Source organism: Vicia villosa, unplaced genomic scaffold (genome assembly GCF_029867415.1).
Source record: "Vicia villosa cultivar HV-30 ecotype Madison, WI unplaced genomic scaffold, Vvil1.0 ctg.000621F_1_1, whole genome shotgun sequence".
Taxonomy (NCBI): domain Eukaryota; kingdom Viridiplantae; phylum Streptophyta; class Magnoliopsida; order Fabales; family Fabaceae; genus Vicia; species Vicia villosa.
In genome coordinates, this window is record NW_026705279.1 from 808,535 (window position 1) to 828,282 (window position 19,748).

Below are 19,748 nucleotides of genomic sequence, written 5' to 3' on the forward strand. Positions count from 1 at the left end.
GATGGTAGGACAAATATTCCTATCGTGGTTATTTCTTCCTTGAACTCATCAACTTTAAATTTGAACCCCGTTTCTTCTAGAATCTCTGTGACTAGGTTTCCATATGGTAGGTGTGAGCATTTTTACTTGCTTTCTATAATGTAGTTAATATCTTGTCGTGCCCAACTAACCTTGACCTTATTTTCTATCATCCATACAGTTTCCACATCTACTTGGGTTAGGCAACCAAATTTACTTTTTATAGGAAATAGGATATGACTCATGACATAAAGAAACATTAGGCTTCTAGGGTAGATGTATTAAAAAGTGAATGGATAAGGTATGTGTGACGAAGGTTCTTTCGCGAGGGAGGATACAATAGTGATGTAGTTGTATCTGTTGACTTTGTCTCCAAGTTCATTGATTCCGTCTTCATAAGGAAGATTTATCAACTTTCTAAATTCTTCTACTGAGAGATTCATCTCGTACCTTCTTACCCTTCTTTGAAGTATTCTGTCGATTGGATGAAGGTTTAATAAGAACATCTTTACAAGGAATGTATAGATTCTTTTTCAATGCATAGAGAAAAAGCAGAAAAAGTCGAGTTCTATCAAGTAAATTTTGTGATGTATAGATTCTTTTTGAATGTATACTTTTTGAACATAAAAAGTGTGCTAGTTAAGGTTTTAAAAATTGAGAAATGATATTTGGATATAATTTTTTTATTCTATCTAGTATATTTTGTGTGTATTTTTGTAATGTGGGTTAGGTATTGAAAGTAAAAAGTATTAATTATAGAGATAAAAACATATAGTGTCACAAATAACATTAATATTTTGATGTTGAAACAATGTAGTTGTTAAAAATTATCCTTGAAACATGAAATTATGTTGAATAAGTTTTATCAAAATTCTCTTTTGGGTGGGGAACGTTTCATTGAATTGCTACACCATTATATTTGTCATTTATTTTCTTGCAGTTTTTTTTAGAAAGGTTTCATTGAACCTAATCCATCTATTTTAACCAAAGCATGTGAATACCGGTAAAAATAACCATATTTTTTTCTTCTCTTTTTAAGGCATTGTATGCTTTGTGTATTGCATAGACTCTTAACATTTAGCACTTAATTGAAAGACGTCTTATTCGGTTGTAGAAAGTGATTGTTTATAAACTTTTTTAAGTCTTGATTTTTCAATTTCAAACATGAAATTCTTTTTTTATGTAACAAAACAATACGTCACCAATCTAAACTAAAGAGCTATAATATAAATAGGGTTCAATCAATGTACTTTCATAAGCAAAAGAGTATAAATATAAGAATGGTGTTATTTAAAATAACGCATCTCTATTTCATTTCTATGAACCTCGTACTACCAAAATCCATGTCCACTAAATCAACTTTATCAACCTTAATGACTTTGACGTGACAATATATTATATATGCTTTTGCACACAAAAAACATTAAATCAATAAAATAAAACAAAATATAAAGTGAACAATCAAATACCATAAAAATTTATTAATCATAGTATCCAGTACACAATTATGTAATGTTAGCTTTTATATTTAAATAAATTTAAATAAATTTGAATTTTGAATTAATTTTGCAAGAGGCGTCAATAGTAGACATACATGTCTTTTTAATGAATACCAAATTAAGAACTCTCCAATAAATAAATAAATAAATAGTACATATTTTAACTTATCTAAAAGAACAAAAAAATAACTTCACGTTATATATTTGGTCACAAAATGCATCATGACTGCACGCAATTTCTAATATTCATCTGGGTGATCAGTTAAGCGATTGTGGCATTCATAAGGAAGACCATGAGCAAAACGTATAAAATCACGACAATAGTCATAAACAATCAATTTTGTATAAATCTCTTTGAGCTTCTTCCTTGTTTCACCGGTAAGACCTTTATTTTCTCCATCATTGAAACCTAAGCAATTATTTGATGGACTAAGAATGCATGCATTGGCATTAAAGTTTCTAAATCCAGCCGTGAATGGAGCCTTTGACCAATCAATTTTCACCTGTCCCCCTCTTGTTGCCCATGAATCTCCATTCCATAGTGTTGTGTATAATTTCATTGGTTGCCTTGTTGGGAATGCAACACCGGTGTTTTGTCTATTATGTATCACTCTTATGGGTATGTTATCCACCAATATTCTGCATAGATGCCAAACACATGATATAATTATATGTATATATACATTGTTTTGTTCCATATATAGAATTATATTTTTTTCATTGTTTTAGAAAGATTTTTTGTTATGGGGATCATTATCTTGTCACTTAGATCAAGGGGCATATATTAATTATAATGATAGAATCATGTAATCTTAGGATTTGGGTTACGTGCGGTGTGATTACACGCAATCATCAATTTTGGTCAATTTATGGAGGTTCCAACTCACATTTATTTTCTAATTGGTGTTATTGATTGTTAATGTATTAAAATCTTGTGTAATTTAGTATTGAATTTGTAATATGTGTTAACTTGGGTATTAAGTCTAGTAGAAATTAAGGTTAGATGGTGCTTCAAAATTTAAATTAAGCAGTGAGAGGTGCCACATTTAGTGGATGACATGTCTTGAATAAAATTATGTACCTTTAGTGAACCAAAACGTGAAAAACGAAATAAAAAATATTCCTAATAAATTTTATGAAAACTTACTTAAACAATGAAGAACTTACATTATGCGCTGAGGATTCCAATCAATTGAGTAAATGTGAAAGTCTTTTGTGGGATCAAACCAAAGATAGAATTGCACCTCACGACCTCCATTACCATTGGCATATAAATTGGTTGAGAGAATATATGGATCACCAGATAAGTTGCCCAAAAATTCCATATCAATCTCATCATGGTGTGGTCCTTGAGAACTTAGCTGCATATATACATATATGTGAAATTAAATAATCATACAATAAGTAAAAGTTCCTTAAATTATGCAATGTGTTATGTGTATGTGTAACCGTAATGGTATTAACTTGTTTTCCATAGCTATAATTGTTGCCACAATATAACAATTTGAATTGGCTACTGTCATAAATCTTACACATTCATGTGGTTAGCTCATCGATGACAGTTGGATCAAGATCAAACAATATATATATATATATATATATATATATATATATATATATATATATATATATATATATATATATATATATATTTCAAATTTGATAATTTTAGAGTTTAAAATATAAAAATCTATTTGATTCATGCATTGTTTGATCTTGATATAAGGGTCACCGATGTGCCAATTGTGTGAATTTTTACCAAAATATAAAGATTTGCAGTGCAACATCAATTGTAATTTAAAACTATTATAAATGTGAATTAAGAGTTTGCAAATATTAGTGTAATTCTGGAACAAAGTGCATACATAATATGCAGTGACAGTGCCCGCAGAGTTTCCTGGCACAAGTTTGATTTGCATATCAAATCTTCCAAACAAATATTCATTCTTGGTACCAATGCCTGAGCCAGAATATTTATCCATTGTAAGTGTCATACAATTGCCACCATCTTGTATGTTAGCCCTTTTATCTCCAAATAAAATGTTAAAATCAGTGTTAAAATTTCCACCAAATGCAATTGTGCTAAAGGTTAAGCATAAGCAAAGCAAGAGAAAAATAGAGTTATTGGCATATGAAGAAGCCATAATTAACTAATGTTTCACTTTGTTAAAATTGATAAATTTAAATTTTGAAAATTTGTATTTAAATTGAAGTTTTTATTTACACAGTTGTCATAATATGTGTAAAACGCAACCGATTTTGATCAATTTAGTTGTCTAAAGCTCAATGTTACAATGACATCTCACAAGTCACTGTTATTGTTGAAAATTACACCTCAACTTTATTGAGGAACTAAAAAAAGGTTTTAATTAGCAAATAATTTTTAAGGCAAAAGTATTGTTTCCTCTTTAGATTTGTTTGAATGTTTAATGTTGAAAAGTTGGATTCAAGTCAAAAGCCCAAAATAGGAGCATATTATACTTGAATGAGAGATATTATGGAATGGGGGTTCTTAGCATTAGAGGTGCAGCAAACACATTAAAATAAAATAAAACTACACGTTGAGAAATCATTCTCCCAAAAATTATTATTTTTACTTATATGATTACATAAAATTTATGTTTGGCTATCACAATAAAATATAGTTAGTTACTCTAAATAAGTTTATTCGTCAAAAATTAGGAGAAATATAATAATAAAAAATTAATACCTGTTTGATACTCTTATTTCGTCTTATTTCGGCACTTATGATATCCTAAATATTTATAGAGATTTTTGTTAACAAAGAAAATTGTAATGACAACACTAAAAAATAAAATGGACAATGAACTTCTTGCAAATGACTTTATTGTTTTTCATGAAAATATATACAACGTTAGTTATTGATGAAATTTAAGTATTTTTTTATAAGCATGAATTTGAGTCTTTTGTTGATATATTATATTTTGGGTTAATTATATTTTTGGGCCTCTTATTATATCTTCTTTCATTTTGAGTCTCTACAAATTTTCTCTTTTCAATTTTAGTACATTAAACATCGGCATACGTGACAATCATTTGCCCTCATTGGATTGTCAAGTTTATCAAACCATAATACTTAGGTTTTCATGTTTGACCGCTTAATCGTTCATGCTTGACTTATCATAGTTGTCATCAGAGTTGTCATCATGGTGGTTGTCATCATCAAAAGTAAATGTCATATAACATGCAAAATAAGGTTCCACATTCTCCCCCCTTTTGATGATGACAACACATCTCTCAGGGAGGTGATAATACAAACAATATATTTTAAAGTATAGAACTCCCCCCGAGTTAGATAGAAAATATACCCTCCACTGAGAGTGTATTTCTTCCCCTTTGTCAAAATAAAAATGGCGGGTAAAAGATGCACTTGCGAGAAGTAAATATGCAAAACAAGAGAAATTTAGACATTTAAGATAGAGAAATCAACACACTCATTCTTATTGAAAAGTTCAAAATAAAGAAGAGAAATTTGCTGAATTGAAACATATGAAAGTACTAAAAGAACTTGCAGGATACAACGAAAATACTTAAGTGAGACTACTCTGCATCAAGATCATCAAAAAAGAACATATCATGAGATAAATTTGGATATGTTAGAGATCAATTGACAGACTATGAAGTCGATCTTGTCATTGATAACATATATTTTTCAACTTATGATTTTTAAGAGGCTTTGGTTGTTAGTATCCGAGGGAAGTTCTATGAGCTATTTATTTCTATGGTTATCTCCTTGCTTTTGGCTTTTCTTTTCTTCTCATCTAATGGTTCATATTCAACGATCTTTCCATATTTTAGCTCATGCTGCATTGATGGTAGGACAAAGATTCCTATCGTGGTTGTTTCTTCCTTGAACTCATCAACTTTAAATTTGAACCCCGTTTCTTCTAGAATCTCTGTGACTAGGTTTCCATATGGTAGGTGTGAGCATTTTTACTTGCTTTCTATAATGTAGTTAATATCTTGTCGTGCCCAACTAACCTTGACCTTATTTTCTATCATCCATACAGTTTCCACATCTACTTGGGTTAGGCAACCAAATTTACCTTTTATAGGAAATAGGATATGACTCATAACATAAAGAAACATTAGGCTTTTAGGGTAGATGTATTAAAAAGTGAATGGATAAGGTATGTGTGACGAAAGTTCTTTCGCGAGGGAGGAGACAATAGTGATGTAGTTGTATCTGTTGACTTTGTCTCCAAGTTCAATGATTCCGTCTTCATAAGGAAGATTTATCAACTTTCTAAATTCTTCTACTGAGAGATTTATCTCGTACCTTCTTACCCTTCTTTGAAGTATTCTGTCGATTGGATGAAGGTTTAATAAGAACATCTTTACAAGGAATGTATAGATTCTTTTTTAATGCATAGAGAAAAAGCAGAAAAAGTCGAGTTCTATCAAGTAAATTTTGTGATGTATAGATTCTTTTTGAATGTATACTTTTTGAACATAAAAAGTGTGCTAGTTAAGGTTTTAAAAATTGAGAAATGATATTTGGATATAATTTTTTTATTCTATCTAGTATATTTTGTGTGTATTTTTGTATTGTGGGTTAGGTATTGAAAGTAAAAAGTATTAATTATAGAGATAAAAACATATAGTGTCACAAATAACATTAATATTTTGATGTTGAAACAATGTAGTTGTTAAAAATTATCCTTGAAACATGAAATTATGTTGAATAAGTTTTATCAAAATTCTCTTTTGGGTGGGGAACGTTTCATTGAATTGCTACACCATTATATTTGTCATTTATTTTCTTGCAGTTTTTTTTAGAAAGGTTTCATTGAACCTAATCCATCTATTTTAACCAAAGCATGTGAATACCGGTAAAAATAACCATATTTTTTTCTTCTCTTTTTAAGGCATTGTATGCTTTGTGTATTGCATAGACTCTTAACATTTAGCACTTAATTGAAAGACGTCTTATTCGGTTGTAGAAAGTGATTGTTTATAAACTTTTTTAAGTCTTGATTTTTCAATTTCAAACATGAAATTCTTTTTTTATGTAACAAAACAATACGTCACCAATCTAAACTAAAGAGCTATAATATAAATAGGGTTCAATCAATGTACTTTCATAAGCAAAAGAGTATAAATATAAGAATGGTGTTATTTAAAATAACGTATCTCTATTTCATTTCTATGAACCTCGTACTACCAAAATCCATGTCCACTAAATCAACTTTATCAACCTTAATGACTTTGACGTGACAATATATTATATATGCTTTTGCACACAAAAAACATTAAATCAATAAAATATAACAAAAAATAAAGTGAACAATCAAATACCATAAAAATTTATTAATCATAGTATCCAGTACACAATATGTTAGCTTTTATATTTAAATAAATTTAAATAAATTTGAATTTAGAAATTTTGCAAGAGGCGTCAATAGTAGACATACATGTCTTTTTAATGAATACCAAATTAAGAACTCTCCAATAAATAAATAAATAAATAGTACATATTTTAACTTATCTAAAAGAACAAAAAAATAACTTCACGTTATATATTTGGTCACAAAATGCATCATGACTGCATGCAATTTCTAATATTCATCTGGGTGATCAGTTAAGCGATTGTGGCATTCATAAGGAAGACCATGAGCAAAACGTATAAAATCACGACAATAGTCATAAACAATCAATTTTGTATAAATCTCTTTGAGCTTCTTCCTTGTTTCACCGGTAAGACCTTTATTTTCTCCATCATTGAAACCTAAGCAATTATTTGATGGACTAGGAATGCATGCATTGGCATTAAAGTTTCTAAATCCAGCCGTGAATGGAGCCTTTGACCAATCAATTTTCACCTGTCCCCCTCTTGTTGCCCATGAATCTCCATTCCATAGTGTTGTGTATAATTTCATTGGTTGCCTTGTTGGGAATGCAACACCGGTGTTTTGTCTATTATGTATCACTCTTATGGGTATGTTATCCACCAATATTCTGCATAGATGCCAAACACATGATATAATTATATGTATATATACATTGTTTAATTTGTTCCATATATAGAATTATATTTTTTTCATTGTTTTAGAAAGATTTTTTGTTATGGGGATCATTATCTTGTCACTTAGATCAAGGGGCATATATTAATTATAATGATAGAATCATGTAATCTTAGGATTTGGGTTACGTGCGGTGTGATTACACGCAATCATCAATTTTGGTCAATTTATGGAGGTTCCAACTCACATTTATTTTCTAATTGGTGTTATTGATTGTTAATGTATTAAAATCTTGTGTAATTTAGTATTGAATTTGTAATATGTGTTAACTTGGGTATTAAGTCTAGTAGAAATTAAGGTTAGATGGTGCTTCAAAATTTAAATTAAGCAGTGAGAGGTGCCACATTTAGTGGATGACATGTCTTGAATAAAATTATGTACCTTTAGTGAACCAAAACGTGAAAAACGAAATAAAAAATATTCCTAATAAATTTTATGAAAACTTACTTAAACAATGAAGAACTTACATTATGCGCTGAGGATTCCAATCAATTGAGTAAATGTGAAAGTCTTTTGTGGGATCAAACCAAAGATAGAATTGCACCTCACGACCTCCATTACCATTGGCATATAAATTGGTTGAGAGAATATATGGATCACCAGATAAGTTGCCCAAAAATTCCATATCAATCTCATCATGGTGTGGTCCTTGAGAACTTAGCTGCATATATACATATATGTGAAATTAAATAATCATACAATAAGTAAAAGTTCCTTAAATTATGCAATGTGTTATGTGTATGTGTAACCGTAATGGTATTAACTTGTTTTCCATAGCTATAATTGTTGCCACAATATAACAATTTGAATTGGCTACTGTCATAAATCTTACACATTCATGTGGTTAGCTCATCGATGACAGTTGGATCAAGATCAAACAATATATATATATATATATATATATATATATATATATATATATATATATATATTTCAAATTTGATAATTTTAGAGTTTAAAATATAAAAATCTATTTGATTCATGCATTGTTTGATCTTGATATAAGGGTCACCGATGTGCCAATTGTGTGAATTTTTACCAAAATATAAAGATTTGCAGTGCAACATCAATTGTAATTTAAAACTATTATAAATGTGAATTAAGAGTTTGCAAATATTAGTGTAATTCTGGAACAAAGTGCATACATAATATGCAGTGACAGTGCCCGCAGAGTTTCCTGGCACAAGTTTGATTTGCATATCAAATCTTCCAAACAAATATTCATTCTTGGTACCAATGCCTGAGCCAGAATATTTATCCATTGTAAGTGTCATACAATTGCCACCATCTTGTATGTTAGCCCTTTTATCTCCAAATAAAATGTTAAAATCAGTGTTAAAATTCCCACCAAATGCAATTGTGCTAAAGGTTAAGCATAAGCAAAGCAAGAGAAAAATAGAGTTATTGGCATATGAAGAAGCCATAATTAACTAATGTTTCACTTTGTTAAAATTGATAAATTTAAATTTTGAAAATTTGTATTTAAATTGAAGTTTTTATTTACACAGTTGTCATAATATGTGTAAAACGCAACCGATTTTGATCAATTTAGTTGTCTAAAGCTCAATGTTACAATGACATCTCACAAGTCACTGTTATTGTTGAAAATTACACCTCAACTTTATTGAGGAACTAAAAAAAGGTTTTAATTAGCAAATAATTTTTAAGGCAAAAGTATTGTTTCCTCTTTAGATTTGTTTGAATGTTTAATGTTGAAAAGTTGGATTCAAGTCAAAAGCCCAAAATAGGAGCATATTATACTTGAATGAGAGATATTATGGAATGGGGGTTCTTAGCATTAGAGGTGCAGCAAACACATTAAAATAAAATAAAACTACACGTTGAGAAATCATTCTCCCAAAAATTATTATTTTTACTTATATGATTACATAAAATTTATGTTTAGCTATCACAATAATATATAGTTAGTTACTCTAAATAAGTTTATTCGTCAAAAATTAGGAGAAATATAATAATAAAAAATTAATACCTGTTTGATACTCTTATTTCGTCTTATTTCGGCACTTATGATATCCTAAATATTTATAGAGATTTTTGTTAACAAAGAAAATTGTAATGACAACACTAAAAAATAAAATGGACAATGAACTTCTTGCAAATGACTTTATTGTTTTTCATGAAAATATATACAACGTTAGTTATTGATGAAATTTAAGTATTTTTTTATAAGCATGAATTTGAGTCTTTTGTTGATATATTATATTTTGGGTTAATTATATTTTTGGGCCTCTTATTATATCTTCTTTCATTTTGAGTCTCTACAAATTTTCTCTTTTCAATTTTAGTACATTAAACATCGGCATACGTGACAATCATTTGCCCTCATTGGATTGTCAAGTTTATCAAACCATAATACTTAGGTTTTCATGTTTGACCGCTTAATCGTTCATGCTTGACTTATCATAGTTGTCATCATGGTGGTTGTCATCATCAAAAGTAAATGTCATATAACATGCAAAATAAGGTTCCACATTCTCCCCCCTTTTGATGATGACAACACATCTCTCAGGGAGGTGATAATACAAACAATATATTTTAAAGTATAGAACTCCCCCCGAGTTAGATAGAAAATATACCCTCCACTGAGAGTGTATTTCTTCCCCTTTGTCAAAATAAAAATGGCGGGTAAAAGATGCACTTGCGAGAAGTAAATATGCAAAACAAGAGAAATTTAGACATTTAAGATAGAGAAATCAACACACTCATTCTTATTGAAAAGTTCAAAATAAAGAAGAGAAATTTGCTGAATTGAAACATATGAAATTACTAAAAGAACTTGCAGGATACAACGAAAATACTTAAGTGAGACTACTCTGCATCAAGATCATCAAAAAAGAACATATCATGAGATAAATTTGGATATGTTAGAGATCAAGGGACAGACTATGAAGTCGATCTTGTCATTGATAACATATATTTTTCAACTTATGATTTTTAAGAGGCTTTGGTCGTTAGTATCCGAGGGAAGTTCTATGAGCTATTTATTTCTATGGTTATCTCCTTGCTTTTGGCTTTTCTTTTCTTCTCATCTAATGGTTCATATTCAACGATCTTTCCATATTTTAGCTCATGCTGCATTGATGGTAGGACAAAGATTCCTATCGTGGTTGTTTCTTCCTTGAACTCATCAACTTTAAATTTGAACCCCGTTTCTTCTAGAATCTCTGTGACTAGGTTTCCATATGGTAGGTGTGAGCATTTTTACTTGCTTTCTATAATGTAGTTAATATCTTGTCGTGCCCAACTAACCTTGACCTTATTTTCTATCATCCATACAGTTTCCACATCTACTTGGGTTAGGCAACCAAATTTACCTTTTATAGGAAATAGGATATGACTCATAACATAAAGAAACATTAGGCTTTTAGGGTAGATGTATTAAAAAGTGAATGGATAAGGTATGTGTGACAAAAGTTCTTTCGCGAGGGAGGAGACAATAGTGATGTAGTTGTATCTGTTGACTTTGTCTCCAAGTTCAATGATTCCGTCTTCATAAGGAAGATTTATCAACTTTCTAAATTCTTCTACTGAGAGATTTATCTCGTACCTTCTTACCCTTCTTTGAAGTATTCTGTCGATTGGATGAAGGTTTAATAAGAACATCTTTACAAGGAATGTATAGATTCTTTTTTAATGCATAGAGAAAAAGCAGAAAAAGTCGAGTTCTATCAAGTAAATTTTGTGATGTATAGATTCTTTTTGAATGTATACTTTTTGAACATAAAAAGTGTGCTAGTTAAGGTTTTAAAAATTGAGAAATGATATTTGGATATAATTTTTTTATTCTATCTAGTATATTTTGTGTGTATTTTTGTATTGTGGGTTAGGTATTGAAAGTAAAAAGTATTAATTATAGAGATAAAAACATATAGTGTCACAAATAACATTAATATTTTGATGTTGAAACAATGTAGTTGTTAAAAATTATCCTTGAAACATGAAATTATGTTGAATAAGTTTTATCAAAATTCTCTTTTGGGTGGGGAACGTTTCATTGAATTGCTACACCCATTATATTTGTCATTTATTTTCTTGCAGTTTTTTTTAGAAAGGTTTCATTGAACCTAATCCATCTATTTTAACCAAAGCATGTGAATACCGGTAAAAATAACCATATTTTTTTCTTCTCTTTTTAAGGCATTGTATGCTTTGTGTATTGCATAGACTCTTAACATTTAGCACTTAATTGAAAGACGTCTTATTCGGTTGTAGAAAGTGATTGTTTATAAACTTTTTTAAGTCTTGATTTTTCAATTTCAAACATGAAATTCTTTTTTTATGTAACAAAACAATACGTCACCAATCTAAACTAAAGAGCTATAATATAAATAGGGTTCAATCAATGTACTTTCATAAGCAAAAGAGTATAAATATAAGAATGGTGTTATTTAAAATAACGTATCTCTATTTCATTTCTATGAACCTCGTACTACCAAAATCCATGTCCACTAAATCAACTTTATCAACCTTAATGACTTTGACGTGACAATATATTATATATGCTTTTGCACACAAAAAACATTAAATCAATAAAATATAACAAAAAATAAAGTGAACAATCAAATACCATAAAAATTTATTAATCATAGTATCCAGTACACAATATGTTAGCTTTTATATTTAAATAAATTTAAATAAATTTGAATTTAGAAATTTTGCAAGAGGCGTCAATAGTAGACATACATGTCTTTTTAATGAATACCAAATTAAGAACTCTCCAATAAATAAATAAATAAATAGTACATATTTTAACTTATCTAAAAGAACAAAAAAATAACTTCACGTTATATATTTGGTCACAAAATGCATCATGACTGCATGCAATTTCTAATATTCATCTGGGTGATCAGTTAAGCGATTGTGGCATTCATAAGGAAGACCATGAGCAAAACGTATAAAATCACGACAATAGTCATAAACAATCAATTTTGTATAAATCTCTTTGAGCTTCTTCCTTGTTTCACCGGTAAGACCTTTATTTTCTCCATCATTGAAACCTAAGCAATTATTTGATGGACTAGGAATGCATGCATTGGCATTAAAGTTTCTAAATCCAGCCGTGAATGGAGCCTTTGACCAATCAATTTTCACCTGTCCCCCTCTTGTTGCCCATGAATCTCCATTCCATAGTGTTGTGTATAATTTCATTGGTTGCCTTGTTGGGAATGCAACACCGGTGTTTTGTCTATTATGTATCACTCTTATGGGTATGTTATCCACCAATATTCTGCATAGATGCCAAACACATGATATAATTATATGTATATATACATTGTTTAATTTGTTCCATATATAGAATTATATTTTTTTCATTGTTTTAGAAAGATTTTTTGTTATGGGGGTCATTATCTTGTCACTTAGATCAAGGGGCATATATTAATTATAATGATAGAATCATGTAATCTTAGGATTTGGGTTACGTGCGGTGTGATTACACGCAATCATCAATTTTGGTCAATTTATGGAGGTTCCAACTCACATTTATTTTCTAATTGGTGCTATTGATTGTTAATGTATTAAAATCTTGTGTAATTTAGTATTGAATTTGTAATATGTGTTAACTTGGGTATTAAGTCTAGTAGAAATTAAGGTTAGATGGTGCTTCAAAATTTAAATTAAGCAGTGAGAGGTGCCACATTTAGTGGATGACATGTCTTGAATAAAATTATGTACCTTTAGTGAACCAAAACGTGAAAAACGAAATAAAAAATATTCCTAATAAATTTTATGAAAACTTACTTAAACAATGAAGAACTTACATTATGCGCTGAGGATTCCAATCAATTGAGTAAATGTGAAAGTCTTTTGTGGGATCAAACCAAAGATAGAATTGCACCTCACGACCTCCATTACCATTGGCATATAAATTGGTTGAGAGAATATATGGATCACCAGATAAGTTGCCCAAAAATTCCATATCAATCTCATCATGGTGTGGTCCTTGAGAACTTAGCTGCATATATACATATATGTGAAATTAAATAATCATACAATAAGTAAAAGTTCCTTAAATTATGCAATGTGTTATGTGTATGTGTAACCGTAATGGTATTAACTTGTTTTCCATAGCTATAATTGTTGCCACAATATAACAATTTGAATTGGCTACTGTCATAAATCTTACACATTCATGTGGTTAGCTCATCGATGACAGTTGGATCAAGATCAAACAATATATATATATATATATATATATATATATATATATATTTCAAATTTGATAATTTTAGAGTTTAAAATATAAAAATCTATTTGATTCATGCATTGTTTGATCTTGATATAAGGGTCACCGATGTGCCAATTGTGTGAATTTTTACCAAAATATAAAGATTTGCAGTGCAACATCAATTGTAATTTAAAACTATTATAAATGTGAATTAAGAGTTTGCAAATATTAGTGTAATTCTGGAACAAAGTGCATACATAATATGCAGTGACAGTGCCCGCAGAGTTTCCTGGCACAAGTTTGATTTGCATATCAAATCTTCCAAACAAATATTCATTCTTGGTACCAATGCCTGAGCCAGAATATTTATCCATTGTAAGTGTCATACAATTGCCACCATCTTGTATGTTAGCCCTTTTATCTCCAAATAAAATGTTAAAATCAGTGTTAAAATTTCCACCAAATGCAATTGTGCTAAAGGTTAAGCATAAGCAAAGCAAGAGAAAAATAGAGTTATTGGCATATGAAGAAGCCATAATTAACTAATGTTTCACTTTGTTAAAATTGATAAATTTAAATTTTGAAAATTTGTATTTAAATTGAAGTTTTTATTTACACAGTTGTCATAATATGTGTAAAACGCAACCGATTTTGATCAATTTAGTTGTCTAAAGCTCAATGTTACAATGACATCTCACAAGTCACTGTTATTGTTGAAAATTACACCTCAACTTTATTGAGGAACTAAAAAAAGGTTTTAATTAGCAAATAATTTTTAAGGCAAAAGTATTGTTTCCTCTTTAGATTTGTTTGAATGTTTAATGTTGAAAAGTTGGATTCAAGTCAAAAGCCCAAAATAGGAGCATATTATACTTGAATGAGAGATATTATGGAATGAGGGTTCTTAGCATTAGAGGTGCAGCAAACACATTAAAATAAAATAAAACTACACGTTGAGAAATCATTCTCCCAAAAATTATTATTTTTACTTATATGATTACATAAAATTTATGTTTAGCTATCACAATAATATATAGTTAGTTACTCTAAATAAGTTTATTCGTCAAAAATTAGGAGAAATATAATAATAAAAAATTAATACCTGTTTGATACTCTTATTTCGTCTTATTTCGGCACTTATGATATCCTAAATATTTATAGAGATTTTTGTTAACAAAGAAAATTGTAATGACAACACTAAAAAATAAAATGGACAATGAACTTCTTGCAAATGACTTTATTGTTTTTCATGAAAATATATACAACGTTAGTTATTGATGAAATTTAAGTATTTTTTTATAAGCATGAATTTGAGTCTTTTGTTGATATATTATATTTTGGGTTAATTATATTTTTGGGCCTCTTATTATATCTTCTTTCATTTTGAGTCTCTACAAATTTTCTCTTTTCAATTTTAGTACATTAAACATCGGCATACGTGACAATCATTTGCCCTCATTGGATTGTCAAGTTTATCAAACCATAATACTTAGGTTTTCATGTTTGACCGCTTAATCGTTCATGCTTGACTTATCATAGTTGTCATCATGGTGGTTGTCATCATCAAAAGTAAATGTCGTATAACATGCAAAATAAGGTTCCACATTCTCCCCCCTTTTGATGATGACAACACATCTCTCAGGGAGGTGATAATACAAACAATATATTTTAAAGTATAGAACTCCCCCCGAGTTAGATAGAAAATATACCCTCCACTGAGAGTGTATTTCTTCCCCTTTGTCAAAATAAAAATGGCGGGTAAAAGATGCACTTGCGAGAAGTAAATATGCAAAACAAGAGAAATTTAGACATTTAAGATAGAGAAATCAACACACTCATTCTTATTGAAAAGTTCAAAATAAAGAAGAGAAATTTGTTGAATTGAAACATATGAAATTACTAAAAGAACTTGCAGGATACAACGAAAATACTTAAGTGAGACTACTCTGCATCAAGATCATCAAAAAAGAACATATCATGAGATAAATTTGGATATGTTAGAGATCAAGGGACAGACTATGAAGTCGATCTTGTCATTGATAACATATATTTTTCAACTTATGATTTTTAAGAGGCTTTGGTCGTTAGTATCCGAGGGAAGTTCTATGAGCTATTTATTTCTATGGTTATCTCCTTGCTTTTGGCTTTTCTTTTCTTCTCATCTAATGGTTCATATTCAACGATCTTTCCATATTTTAGCTCATGCTGCATTGATGGTAGGACAAAGATTCCTATCGTGGTTGTTTCTTCCTTGAACTCATCAACTTTAAATTTGAACCCCGTTTCTTCTAGAATCTCTGTGACTAGGTTTCCATATGGTAGGTGTGAGCATTTTTACTTGCTTTCTATAATGTAGTTAATATCTTGTCGTGCCCAACTAACCTTGACCTTATTTTCTATCATCCATACAGTTTCCACATCTACTTGGGTTAGGCAACTGATCGTACCTGATAAGAAGAATCGTCAAGGCCGCAGAATCTGGTTTGGAGAGCAAGATGGGGGGGGTACCTGCAAGGTTCTCCGATGCTTAAGTTAGTAGCTATCAGAGAATGAGGGTTGAGAGTGAATAGAATAGAATACCTGACCCTCTGGTGAGAGAGGGTATTTATAGCCCCCAGCGCTGGGCCAAGGTTTCCTAATTAGGCCGAATCTAATTGGAGGCCCACGTGCTAGGAAACTGCCAGAACGTCCTTGTGCTAGGGCTGAGTCAGCAGGTGACCCACGTTCTGGATGATCATAGCGTAGGGTTCGGAGGTGGTTGACCGAATCCCCCGCTGCGTGACGCGTGGTCTTCGCGCGTGGATAACTCCTTGACGGTTATCCAGTAAATGGGCCCAATGAATTGGGCCTGCTCGGCTAGTGAGAGGAGCTGGGCCTGCTCGGCCCAGGCCAGAACAGGAGCCCCCCAAGTCATTAGTCTTGTGAGAGTGATGACTTTAGCCAAGAGGCTGGCCGAGCAAGAGCACGAATGTTGGTCGTCAATTGGGATCTCGTCGTACGACTAAGTCTGCGAGGGAAAAGGTTGCTGCTGGGGATAAGAGCCAAGGGTGGTCGGATGGTGTCCTCGAAGACACGTCGAGGAGATGGCTGTCCCTTGGTTTCCTCTTGACATGCTTGGTTGCTGCTTGTCAGAGTGTGGCTGACAGGTGGCAGTTTTGGAGACTGTCATCATTGCAGTGCCGTTTTTAGGCATAAATGCAGACTGCGCCGTTTGGGTTTCCAAAGTTGTTTCGTGACGTGGCACCCTTTCGTGAATGGAGCTGCCTTGGGGGTGTAATCAATGATGGCGTCTCCTAGGCTGCCTAGGCTATCATGACACCCTTTGGCCTCCTTTCCCTATATAAAGAGCGAGAAGACCATTCATTTGTCACTTAACATTTTGCAAACTTACAAGACTCGCTCACAACTCTCCTCTTCGTCTCGCACTTCTTTCTTCTGCTACTTCAAGTAAGTTCCTCGTCTCCTCCTTGCTTTCATTTATGTTTTATGTTTTAGCTTCGAGTGCGGCGGGCAGGATTGATGAGTGCGTCGAGCAAGCTTCATGAGTTTGCCGAGTAGTCGTAGGAGATCGTTATTTCTTTCATGTGTTTGCCGAGTAAGATTTGAGTGAGCGGGACAGGAATAGTTGAATTAGACGTCCATGCTCTAGATTTAATAGTGAACAATTTGCGTGAGACGAGCGAAGGCGATGGCATGCCTCAGTTAGGGTGTGAGTTAGCCGGGGAGCTAGATGCACCTGCCGTCCATCGCCGTACGTGGCGGCTTTACTTAGCGGGTGCTTCTAATTTGGCTCGTCGGTGTCCGAGGGGGGTGGAATTCTCTCCTCGTCTCTTTTCCTCGCCCTTTCACTTGACTTGCGGTGGAAGGGTGGATTTGACCATTCGAATTCACTGTTTCCTCTGCTTTTCAGGTAAACGGCCGACGAGAACAAAGACGATGTCGCCTTCGACATATCAGACGGGGATGAAGCTGTTGGTTGCTCGCAGGACGAGGGTGTTCCCGTCGTCGAGACTTCCCCGAGGAAACTTGAGGAATGGGTGGCCGTTGCTCCGAGGACGATTGCGTCGCGCTTCACGAGTCGTCCCAAGGAAGCCTTTAACGTCATCGAGGACCTTGACCAAGACGAGGAGCCTTCTTGGGGCGCCTTTGTGCCTAAATCCCATCAGAGGATCTGCTCGCAATTCCCCGGTCCCCGTTTCGCAATGTATGAGTTCGTCTTTAAGGATGCTGGTCTCCGTCTCCCCTTCACTCATTTGCAACGGAGTGTCTTCAGTTGGTTGCGCCTGTGCCCGTCTCAGCTCCATCCCAACGCTTTAGCGTTCTTAAGGGCCTTTGAGGTCGTATGCGGGTACTTGGAGGTCAAAGCGACCCTGCCTCTTTTCTTCAGAGTGTTTCATTTGCAGAGGTTGCGCGATCCGGACGGCAAGTGGAGTTGGGTGTCCTTTAAGCAGCCGAAGAAGCTGTTCGCCATTTACCAGGACTCTATCAAGCATTTCAAGAGCCGGTATTTTATAATTAAGCCGCTCACTCCTGATGCCGAGAATCATTTGTTCGAGGAACGCGAGTATATTGAGGATGGGGTGAGGAGAGTGGGCCCAGCTGCTCGGTTCCCGTTAGAGTGGCAGCCTGACCATTTCGAGCATGGGACCGACTATTACATCTTCCGGGACGAGGATCTCAATGAGCGCGATACGGGGGGGTATCAGCGGCTCGCTTCTTTCGTGGACGGGTTTAGACCGGCAGTATGTACCTATCCCAACGGGGATCCCTTAGTCGAGGAAGATGGAGGCCCTATGCTGGAGCCTCGGCATATCAACACAAAAGCCATCCTCGAGTGTGGGAGTTACGGGGATGCGATAATTTTGTTAGGTGAGATAACTATTTCTTGTTCGAGTAATATCCTTTCGGTTCTAACTCTTTATTTTGCAGGAAAAATGGCCGACCTGCATGACAAGATTGTGAAGATGAGGGCAAAGAACAAGGGGCCCATCAAGCTGACCGTGAAGCGATCGCGGGTCGAGGAGGTCAAGGCGGCTGCTGCGGGTGCGCCTGATGGTGGCTCCCCTTCGTCGGTCGGGACGACTTCGGGAAGTTCTCCGGCCGGGAAAAAACAAAAGAACGAGGGGACTCCCGAACTCCGCCCCCTTATCAATGACAACCCGTCCGAGGAGGACATTGTGCTGCCCTCATGTACTCTGCACAGGGGGATCTTCTCCAAGAGGAATGTGTTGCTGGAGCGCGAGGAGGTGAGGCATATAGTCAGGCGTGATCGGGCGGCCCGGGATAAGGACTTGTCCGAGGATCTTGAAGGGATGATGAGGGTGGCCGCCCTGGCCTTGGCCCTCAATGCCCAAAGGGTCTGCCCTCAGAAGGACTATGATGCTCTGCAGACCAAGTATGATGAGCTGGAGCACGAGTTCGAACAGTACAAGGATAAGTACGAGGTTCAGAGCGGCATCGTCGAAGACCTCTGCAAAGAGCGGAACAAAGTCAGGGATTTGGAGGCTGAGGGGGAAAGGCTCCGTGAGCGAATTGCCGAGCTAGAGAGGTCTCATCTCCCTGCTGCCGAGGAGGATGAGGACGAGAAAGCTTTGGTGACCCGCTCCCAGCTTCTGGGCAAGGTGAGGGAGCTGGAGGTTGACTGTGTCGCTACTCTGGGGGTTGGATTTAAAGCCGCAGTGGATCAGCTGAAAGTCCTCAATCCGCGCTTGGTGACGAAGGGTATCGGTCCGTACAACAAGGTTGTGGATGGTCGGATTGAGTCAAATCCGGAGTTCGAGGACTGGGAAGATGAGCAGGAGCCCCAGGGTGAGGACGATGGTGCCGAGGAGGAGGATTGTGATGTCTAACCGATTTCTTGATAGTGGCCTGCGTGCCCGCCGTTTTGTGGCATGCGTGCCAATGTTTTGTGGCCTGCGTGCCAAAGTAGTTAGTTGGGCGATGCCCGGATAGTTTTTGTAATATTTGGATATCCCCGGCCAGTTTGGTCGGTTTTTAATA

At 33.8% G+C, this 19,748-nt stretch overlaps 3 protein-coding genes across 3 annotated transcripts; all 3 read right to left on the reverse strand.

The window, feature by feature from the left end:
• Window positions 1–1,756: 1,756 nt before the first annotated feature.
• LOC131629847 (xyloglucan endotransglucosylase protein 1-like) lies at window positions 1,757–3,661 on the reverse strand. Its single transcript, XM_058900648.1, has 3 exons — window positions 3,383–3,661; window positions 2,685–2,878; window positions 1,757–2,156 (listed from the first exon to the last, which is right to left on the reverse strand). The coding sequence occupies exons 1-3, from the start codon at window positions 3,659–3,661 to the stop codon at window positions 1,757–1,759; spliced, it is 873 nt and encodes a 290-aa protein (XP_058756631.1).
• A 3,435-nt stretch (window positions 3,662–7,096) lies between these two features.
• On the reverse strand, window positions 7,097–8,985 carry LOC131629848 (xyloglucan endotransglucosylase protein 1-like). Its single transcript, XM_058900649.1, has 3 exons — window positions 8,707–8,985; window positions 8,029–8,222; window positions 7,097–7,496 (listed from the first exon to the last, which is right to left on the reverse strand). The coding sequence occupies exons 1-3, from the start codon at window positions 8,983–8,985 to the stop codon at window positions 7,097–7,099; spliced, it is 873 nt and encodes a 290-aa protein (XP_058756632.1).
• Window positions 8,986–12,409: 3,424 nt separating this feature from the next.
• LOC131629849 (xyloglucan endotransglucosylase protein 1-like) lies at window positions 12,410–14,284 on the reverse strand. Its single transcript, XM_058900650.1, has 3 exons — window positions 14,006–14,284; window positions 13,342–13,535; window positions 12,410–12,809 (listed from the first exon to the last, which is right to left on the reverse strand). Exons 1-3 carry the CDS (start codon window positions 14,282–14,284, stop codon window positions 12,410–12,412), a joined length of 873 nt encoding a protein of 290 aa, XP_058756633.1.
• Between the last annotated feature and the right edge of the window lie 5,464 nt (window positions 14,285–19,748).

Bases quoted from the DNA above. Each gene is read 5' to 3' on its own strand.
- LOC131629847 (XM_058900648.1), bottom strand. From the start codon at position 3,661: ATGGCTTCTTCATATGCCAATAACTCTATTTTTCTCTTGCTTTGCTTA. The intron at 2,879-3,382 runs GTATGCACTTTG...GTATATATGCAG, and splicing joins GCACTGTCACTGCATATTAT to CTAAGTTCTCAAGGACCACA. The intron at 2,157-2,684 runs GTAAGTTCTTCA...GCATCTATGCAG, and splicing joins TGGAATCCTCAGCGCATAAT to AATATTGGTGGATAACATAC.
- LOC131629848 (XM_058900649.1), bottom strand. From the start codon at position 8,985: ATGGCTTCTTCATATGCCAATAACTCTATTTTTCTCTTGCTTTGCTTA. The intron at 8,223-8,706 runs GTATGCACTTTG...GTATATATGCAG, and splicing joins GCACTGTCACTGCATATTAT to CTAAGTTCTCAAGGACCACA. The intron at 7,497-8,028 runs GTAAGTTCTTCA...GCATCTATGCAG, and splicing joins TGGAATCCTCAGCGCATAAT to AATATTGGTGGATAACATAC.
- LOC131629849 (XM_058900650.1), bottom strand. From the start codon at position 14,284: ATGGCTTCTTCATATGCCAATAACTCTATTTTTCTCTTGCTTTGCTTA. The intron at 13,536-14,005 runs GTATGCACTTTG...GTATATATGCAG, and splicing joins GCACTGTCACTGCATATTAT to CTAAGTTCTCAAGGACCACA. The intron at 12,810-13,341 runs GTAAGTTCTTCA...GCATCTATGCAG, and splicing joins TGGAATCCTCAGCGCATAAT to AATATTGGTGGATAACATAC.